The sequence below is a fragment of the Suricata suricatta genome, chromosome 3 (genome assembly GCF_006229205.1).
Source record: "Suricata suricatta isolate VVHF042 chromosome 3, meerkat_22Aug2017_6uvM2_HiC, whole genome shotgun sequence".
Classification (NCBI taxonomy): domain Eukaryota; kingdom Metazoa; phylum Chordata; class Mammalia; order Carnivora; family Herpestidae; genus Suricata; species Suricata suricatta.
The window spans coordinates 163934770-163943741 of record NC_043702.1 but is presented as its reverse complement, the minus strand read 5'-3'; the positions used below and the strand labels follow the sequence as shown (position 1 = coordinate 163943741).

The window sequence follows — 8972 nt, the reverse complement described above, 5'->3', positions numbered from 1 at the left end:
TATATTGTATCATTTATCTTGAATGTATCATAGATAAGCTGCTATATAACGATTGCCACTTCAGATAGCTGTGAAATTAGGTGATTAACTAGTTGTTACATAACCTTCTAATTTCTGTATAAGTCTAATTACATGAAACAGAAGTTGGTGTTTTGATTTTTTACTTTGCTTTTCTGTTTGGAGTGTCATTGCAACTACTATATTGTAAATGATGGAAAATAATTGCATATGTTAAAAAAATATGAAACTTTATGAAGTAAAAAAATAATAAAATTTTTAAATAAAAAAAAGAAAACAGGAACTTCAATAAATGGTAATTAACTTTTTCAAAAAAAAAATGTCCATAATTTAAAAAATAAATAAATAAAATAAAGCATTAAAAATTTAAAAAAAAAACTAGAATCTAATAGCTTTCCACAGTGCCTTGTGGCCAATGTTGGGGAAGGTCCGCAGCTCCAGATCCTTCCTTTCCTCTGATGGGCTCAGTGGCTCCTTGTCAGTCCGCAGCAATCTGTGCCAACTTGGTAGTGATTTTTTGGTAATACCACCCTCCATAATCCAGGCTTAACCTGGAAGGCGGCGCTTAACCCAAAGAAGAGGTGGAATCGGTGAAATTTGGTTATCTGACAGATGATAGAGAATCTCTTAAGTAGACAAGACACCTTTTCTGTCTCTCGGGTTCTGTGATACAGTAACCAGTTCTCTCTCCCCTGGAAGGACTGGCTCACTCATGCCCATGTGTTCTCTCGACAGCTGCAACATTTTGTTTATTAATATTTGTACTGAAAATCATTTAAATTTGATTTCAGTCTCTGCTGCTGAATGTTTGGCTTTCTAAGGAAAAAGATATTTTGGATAAACCTCAGTCTGTGTGCTGTCTTCACACGATGCTGTCCCTCCTGAGCAAGATGAAAGGTAAGATAGATGCGGGAGGAAACTGCAGTTTCCGGGCCCTGAGCTGCTGCTGCGGCTGCTCTTGCAAATGAAGATTCATTCCTGTTCGAAAAACCACAAAACTGGGAAAAGACGATGCTTTCTCTTCATAAAAGGAGATTACAGCGTACGGAACATTTCTCTAGAGATCCTTTTATATATTAATAGAAAGCTCTTGGTGCATTCAAAGCATGCTTTATGGAAATAAAATTTATATTTGTGTCATCCAAAGTAATGAGTTATGAACAATGCATTTTCTTAATTCATTGAGGTAAGTGATATGGTCTTTGGTGGAGGTAATTTTTAAAATTGCTTTTTGGCTTCATAGAATAATCTGTTATATTACAACATTCAGTAGTAGTGGGGTACCTGGTTGGCTCGGTTGATAAGTATCTGACTCTTGGTTTCAGCTCAGGTCAGGATCTCTGGGTTCGTGAGTTCGAGTTCTACATCGGGCTCTGCACTGAGAGTGCTTCGTTCTCTCCTCTGACTGCCCCTCCCCTGCTCGCACTCTTGTTCTATCTCAAAATAAATAAAATAAAACTTAAAAAAATTCAATAGTAGTTTTTGGAATGATGGAAATACTCCAGAGATTTACAGTTGATTCAGAAGCAAGACCACTAAGACAGCCTAAATAAACGGGCTATAAGTATTCTGATAAGAGAAGTGGCGGATTTATTTTCTGAGTCATTCAGAAATATGCAGGTGCATCCCTGGGGAATTCAGTTTCTGCATTATGTTCGAGGTAAAGATTGGACAGGAAAAATTAACAAGCTCCGAGCCCCTTTGTTTCACGTTCTTTTTTTGCCCACAGTGGCCATCGACGAGACCTGGGACTCACAGTCTGTGTCCCCTTGGTGGCAGCAGATGCGCACGGCTTGTGTTCAGTCCGAGAACAACGGAGCTGCGCTGCTGTCCGCACACGTCGGCCATTCCGTCGCCGCGCAGATCTCCAACAGCCTGACCGAGAAGAGAGTGAGTGGGCAGGGGCGCACTGGTGTTTGGATAGGCCGGGTCGGTCCCTGGCCAGCCGGCGGCGGGGCTGCTGTGGCTTCGGGGTCAGGGAACATCAGGGATCTGAAATGTGTGCCCAGCAGCTTCGTATTTGTCTTTTTGGGAGCGAGGGCTGCTGCCCTTAACCTGCTGTTTCAGGGGCCGTGCGTATTTGAGCTTAGCCGGCACCTCGCGGCATGAGGGGGGAGAGGCCTGCAGGTGGACGCAGAGGCCTTACCCCTGTAAGCCCCTTGAACGTGAACCTCCTGCTTCGCTTTCCTCGTCCGCAGGAGATCAGGGTTAGACTGCATTAACTCTGAGGTTTGTTGTAGCTCTGAAGTCCCACAGTTGTATTTATAATCTCCGCCCCCACTTTATAAACATAAGTTGTTTTGGGGCATGTGGTGTTGAATGACTGACATAAAAAGTTTCCTAGTGACCTTTTTGCTTTGTTGTTTCTCCTCATCTCTTAAAGACTCAAATTTATTAAAAAAAAGACAAAAACAAAAAACAAAATAAACACCTCCTATCTCATGGTAGATCAAGTAATTTTTTGCATTTAATTGGATGAGTCACTTAAGTAGGCCTGTGGAGAGTCACTTAACATTGTCATTCTCAGGCCTTTATATGCTGAATTTAATATTACTGGCTTAAGATGTTTATAATAATGGAAAGAGAAGAAATTTGAGACACGTTTTATATTTTGCACGTGAGTACATTTTGAAGAGATCCCCATCTCCTGGCCCAGGCAGAAAAGTCCGGGGCCCTTGTCAGGGACGGCCCTGCAAACTTGCTGAGGTCCACACTGGATGACCTGGGTGTTACCACAGGTCTCTTCTGTAAAGGTCCCCACAGTGAGTGCAGCTCACTGTTGCCCCGAGTCTCCAGTCTCCTCCTGTCCCCCCTGTCCCGTCCAGCCAAGTAGTGATACTTGTGAGCCAGCAGCTGTGTGTTGCTTTGTGGGTAGCCTGACGGGCATCATCAGCCTTCAAGTTAAAAGCTGATTCAGATTAACGTTGGTCCAGAATGTTCGCCAGACCGTCACCAGTGCATTTTCCGTTAGTTTTCCCAGACAGTCGTGGGGGCCGATTCCGAGGCCCTCACCGAGTCCTGGGAGGCCCTTTCTCTCGACACCGAGTACTGGAAGCTCCTGCTGAAACAGCTAGAGGACTGCCTTCTGCTGCAGACGCTGCTGCACAGCAGGGCCAGCGCGCCGGCCGCCAGGGTGTCGCACGCCGAGCCCCTCCCAAGGCTCTCGGTCAAAAAGTTACTGGAAGGAGGAAGAGGTGAGCTGGAGAGTATTTGAGCGTTGCGCCTGTATAGCCACATGTTTACGCCGTGGGCCCTTCTGGTGGTTTTTGTAGAAACGACTGTGAGAATAGGGAAAGAGAAAGACACTCAGAACAAAAACATTCTAACTAACCCCCCGCCCCACTTCTCAGCGTCTGATGCTGTCGGTTCCCTGCTCAGGCCCCCACTGCTTTCCCCACCTCAGACAGTCAGCCGCGGTCCTCAGAGAGTGGTCAGAGAACGTCCCTTTTCTCATTTTCCTCCTGTACTTCAGCCAAAACGACAGGTCACAGTGGAGGGAAAGCAGAAGCGGGTTGGAGACTCCAGACACAAGCTGGACGGTTGAAGAGACTTGCAAAGACGTAGTGTTATTCTTGTCACTAAACGTCTTTTTTTGCTTTGGGGAGTACAGTTATTTTCATAAAATATTGCTAAACCGGAATAGGCTTATTACTTGTATTTAAAAGTGGATTAACAAAAATATTTTAAAATGTTCTCTTTTAACTTCCAATACCATAAATATCAATAAATATAACCCATAAGCTCAGGTCCTTTTGGGATTGTCCATAATTTTTAAATGTTTAAGGAGATTTTGAGATGAGAGCGTCAAGAGCCTGTGGGACAGATACAAACTCTTAAGCCTGTTCGCTCAGAGCTTGTGGCTCTGGGCCCGGCCCGGTTTCCCACTCCGTGCTGCAGATGAAGCCGCTGGGTGGCTCCCCGTCTCCGGGTCTGAGCCAGCCCCCCTCCCCGTCCCATTCCGGATCCTAAATCGCACACCTCTCCCAAGGCCCAGCTCATAGCTACCTCTTCCAAGCAACTGCTCATGATCCACGAGCTGCAAACTCTCTCTTCTTCCTCCTAATTTGCACAGAACTTTCCACCCTCTTCTGTGATCTGTTACTTCCTGCTGTCCTGGAGAGATTGGGTGTCTTTGGCCACAAGCCCCTTAAATTTCTAGTAGTCACGTGTACTTTCTTTTTACTGGCAGTCCTTTCAGGCATTTGATACTGGAGTGACTGTGTTTCTGGATTTAGAAATACCCATGTATTTATATAATTTTATTTAGTTAACTTGTTTTCTCATGCTCTGTAAGACTTGTACGCTTTGACCCGAGAGGCAGGCTTTAGGTTTGGCACGTAGTAAGGGGCCTGTGCAGCTGCTCTGAAGGAACATGGGCTATGGATGCCATGTTGGCACTCACCTGCTTTGTCCCAGTTCTTTGCCAGTATAACCCAGAAGGAGCTTCTACGCTCATATGGAGCCTGGATTTTTGTGACCGCCACCCAGGGGACACCTCAGGTCTTCTGACTGGTGGCCAGGGGGGCTGATGCTTTGGGCCTGCAGGGCTGTATATATTTGCATTACTTTCAAAAGCAGATTCTTGAGGTTCTGGCTTTCAGTCAGCCTGAATCTAGGTGTTAAGATTCTCTCTTTGGGGACCCTGGCACATCTCCGGACGTCCTCAACGACTGGACGCTGTTAACAATAGAATAGGCTGCCTGGATAAGCACAGAGGCTCGAGAGCCAGCCAGTTGGCGAGGCAGGACTGAAAACTTCCATCTCCTGCACGAACCCACTCCTTTAGGACGAGGAGAGGGGGTTCCAGCTACTGTGTGGAAACCACAGAGAGTCCAGCAGAGTGAAGAGATAGAGGTGTTTCAAAAGAATAAAACAAAACTTCAGGGGGAATAAAGCTTTAATCAAATGGAGATAAGTAATTGACTGGATAAAAAGTTCAAAGTTATGATCATAAAAATGCTCACCAAACTGGAGACAAGAATGGATGGATGCAGGGATAACTTCAAGGAGATGGAAAATCAAGTACCAAGTAGAAGTCACAGAGCTGAATAATACAGTCACCGAACTCCATGTCCACTACAGGGTTTCCACAGCAGACTAGAGGAAGCAGAAGAAAGGACCAGTGAACTCAAAGACAGGACAGTGGATCCTAATCAGAACAAAAATAAAAAATGAAAAAAAAAAAAAAGAAGATAGCTTTAGGGACTTAGGGGACAATATCAGAGGGGCTCCCAGAAGGAGAAGTGAGAAAGGGGCAGGGATCTTACCTGAAGAAAAAGTGGCTAAAAGCTTCTCTAACCTGGTGTAACATCCAGATCCAGGAGTTTCAAATAAGAGGAATTCAAGGACCCACATTAAGACACATTATAATTAAAAATGTGGAAAACTTACAGACAAGGAGAGAATATTAAAAGCAAGAGAAAAACAACTTGTTATGTACAAGGGAATGAATCCCCATAAGACTGTCGGTGGAATTTTCAGCAGAAACTTTTCAGGTCAGTAGGGAGTTGTATGGTACAAAGTGACAAAAGAAAAAAATTTTTCAACCAAGAATACTCTGCCTGGGAAGTTATCATTCAGAAGTGAGGGACAGATAGTTTTGTAGACAAGCAGAAGCTAAAGAAATTCTTCACTCCTACATTGACCTTATAAGAAATATTAAAGAAACTTTATAAGAAGAAAGGCACTAATTTTTTTTTAATTTATCTTTGAGAGACAGAGACAGTGTGAGCAGGGGAGGGTCAGAGAGAGGGAGAGATACAGAATCCGAAGCAGGCTCCAGGCTCTGAGCTAGCTGTCAGCATGAACCCAGGAACCGTGAGATCATGACCTGAGCCGAAGCCAGACACTTAACTGAGCCACCCAGGCGCCCCCACTAATTCTTAACAAGAACACATATGAAGGAATAAAGCTCGCTGGAAAGGTAAATACAGTAGAGGTAGTGGAATAATCACTTACAAAGCTTGCATGAAGGTTAAAAGACCACTGTGAGAGGCGCCTGGGTGGCTCAATTGGTTAAGCGTCCAGCTCTTGATTTTGACTCTATCTCTGCCCCTCCTCCGCTCACACATGCACCCTCTCAAAATAAACAAACATTAACAGAAAAAGACAAGGGACCCCTTGGTGGCTCAGGTGAGCATCTAGCTTTGGCCCAGGTCATGCATGATCTTGTATCTGTGGGTTTGAGCCCTCCATCGGGCTCTGTGCTGACAGCTCAGAGCCTGGAGTCTGCTTCAGATTCTGTGTCTCCTTCTCTCTCAATCCCTTTCATCATGTTCTGTCTCTCTGTCTCTCAAAAAATAAAATAAAAATGCTTAAAAGAAATTTAAAAAAGACAACTTTGATTATAATAGTTAAGGGATATGCAGGACAAAAACACGTAAATGTGACATCAAAAATATAAAATGTGGTACGGGAGAGTGAAATGTTGAGCTTTACAACAGGATCAAAACTTGTTATCAACTTTGAATAGACTGTGACAGATATAAGTTGTTGTATCTAAGCTCGTGGTAACCACAGAGCAAAAACCTATAGTAAATCCACAAAAGAGAAAGAGGTATATAAGCACATCACCAAAGAAGGTTATCGAGCCACAGAGAAGAACACAAGAACAGAGGAACCATGAGAACAGCTAGAAAACAATTAAATGCCATAGACACACACCTATCAGTAATTACTTTAATTATAAATGTACTAAATTCTCCAATCAAAAGACATAAGGTGCCTGAATGGATGAGAAAACAGAAAAAGAGACCTATATATGCTGCCTGGAGAGTCACTTTAGATGAAGAGGCACAGAGACTGCAAGTGAAGGGATGGGATGCTGATGGAAACCTTTCTTATTAAGTTTACATAAATTAAAAAAGATTTTTTAATTGTAACGCAGTACACTCTATGCTGCCACCTGCTCATAGTGTAGGCCCATCACTGTGATAATGACCTAAGCAGTGTAATCAGGGACTTGATTTTGGAATGAAAATTGCCAAATGGTTTAGAAGTCCAGCATAAGACATTAGAGCACCCAGCACACAAACGATATATTTGAATCAAAGTAGCAAGAAAGAAAAGGTTTTGGTGGGTTACAGAAGAGTGTATAATTTGTCGTAGGTAGTCAGTAGGACTCTTTGTCTTAAGTGTTTTTCAGTTTACGTTTATAATTTTTTTGGACTGTGTCGACAACTGAAACTTGGGAGAGCATTGTTTCTTAGACACGGCTAAGTTTCGCCCATAAATATTCCAGTAGGCAAGTTAGTTGAACATTAAAAGTAACGCGTTGCACTAAGAAGCCTAGACAAGTATTATGCTGGTCAGTCTCACAATTAAGTGAAAGCGTTTTACGCTGTACTCATCCCTTCATCTGTGTCTGGTAAAGTATGTTTTGAATTTTTGGACGTAGAAGCTGGGTGGTGTATGGCCACACGTAGGTGTATGCATTTACATTTCTCTAATATTTTATGAGAGGATAGAGATGCCCCTAGGTATCAGGTGTCCCCCTACCCTCACAAGATGAAGGGTAGGTAGTGATGCTGGTAAATTTCACGGCTTTGGCGGGGGGCACTCTCAGGTACAGAGCTGAACGTGGCACTTAGGTGTCCTCATAAGGAAATCCAGACCGTGCACTGTGTCGGGTCTCTTTGGCGAACACCAAATTTTCATTTTCTTTCTTGTCTCCAAACTGTAGGTGGCATTGCAGACTGTGTAGCCAAGTGGATATTTAAACAGGACCTCAGCCCTGAAGTGCTAAAACTGGCTAATAAGGACAGAGATGCAGAAAACCCAGATGAACCGAAAGAAGGTATTAACAGAGGTTTCTTTGAGGTGCCAGAGGTGGAGGTGAACCTAGGAGCTATACCAGGTAACACAGAGACACGGAGAAATACGCAGCCGGAGAGGGGAGACGGGGCGGAGTCTGTTCAGGACCGAATACTAAGTGCGTCCCTCTCTCCCGCTTTCAGACTTGCTGCACGCGGCCTATAGGCAGTTTCCCTGCAGCCTCGAGCTTGACATGCTGCACGCGCATTGTTGTTGGGAGTATGTTGTTCAGTGGAACAAAGACCCGGAGGTAAGATTCCCGCTGCTTCTGTCCTGTGAATTCTGTCGTGTGCTCATGCTGTGTCCTGTGGAAATGCATAATTTGCTAGCTTAGTGGGAACACGGACTTTCCCCTTCGGAACGCCTCCGCACGAGGAGCTGGGCCAGACCTTTCTCCTGAGTGACCTCTTACAGTCCTCACCGAAAACCTGCGCAGTGTGGACGCTGTCACGATCCCCGCTCTAGAGAAAACAAGAGCCCAGAGAGTTCTGTTCCCTGCCCTAGACTAGAGTTTGGGCCAGGATGTAAGCCCGAGTTTCTCTGTCTTTAAAGCCAGTGCGTTTTGCCTCACGCCCGGTTAGGTTGTGTTACGTAAGGTTGTTTCCTCTTGAATTCATACATGAGACAGCACCCACCTAATAGAAAATGTTTACCATTGTAGTCCTCGTGATGAAAGCCAGGGTAAAGATCCTGACATTAACCTAGCATCTGCTTATTTAAAATGCCCTTTTTTGTGACTTCTCTTACGTTTGTCTCAGAAGAAAAATCAAAGTCATGTCCAGGGCTGACTCCAGTCCAGGCTTAGCCTTGCTGCCCTTCCCTCTCCGCTTGGGTGTTGTTTTCTCCCACGCACGGTAGCCACCCTCTCTCCTGGCGCATTCGCTGTCTGGAAGCGGAACGGGGAGAAGGGCCGCGAGCCTGGCGGCCTGAGTCCTGGATTTGGGTCTCAGATGAGTAGCTGACAAGTGTCTGGGTTTGGGCTGGTCACTGAATCTGACCCGGTTTTTCTCTCTCTCCACCTTTTTTTTTAAACAAAGATGTCAGTCCTTCAGGGTTGACGCCAGGATCAAGTGAACTGTAAAACCATAGGATTAGATATTCCTCTTTGCCGTTAAGTCTTTCACGTAGGGCCCCCCCCCCCC

General features: G+C 44.6%; 1 protein-coding gene across 3 annotated transcripts in view; it reads left to right on the top strand.

The window, feature by feature from the left end:
* The window catches only part of RAB3GAP2 (RAB3 GTPase activating non-catalytic protein subunit 2), a 100236-nt gene that overhangs the window by 67814 nt on the left and 23450 nt on the right, over positions 1–8972 (top strand). For 2 of the 3 annotated variants that reach the window (XM_029935658.1, XM_029935660.1), the window contains 5 exons: positions 810–915; positions 1748–1908; positions 2990–3212; positions 7700–7873; positions 7974–8080. In XM_029935658.1, coding sequence (XP_029791518.1) covers positions 810–915; positions 1748–1908; positions 2990–3212; positions 7700–7873; positions 7974–8080 — 771 coding nt within the window. The remainder of the gene's footprint in view (positions 1–809; positions 916–1747; positions 1909–2989; positions 3213–7699; positions 7874–7973; positions 8081–8972) is intronic. The other variant, XM_029935659.1, reaches the window with a different exon arrangement.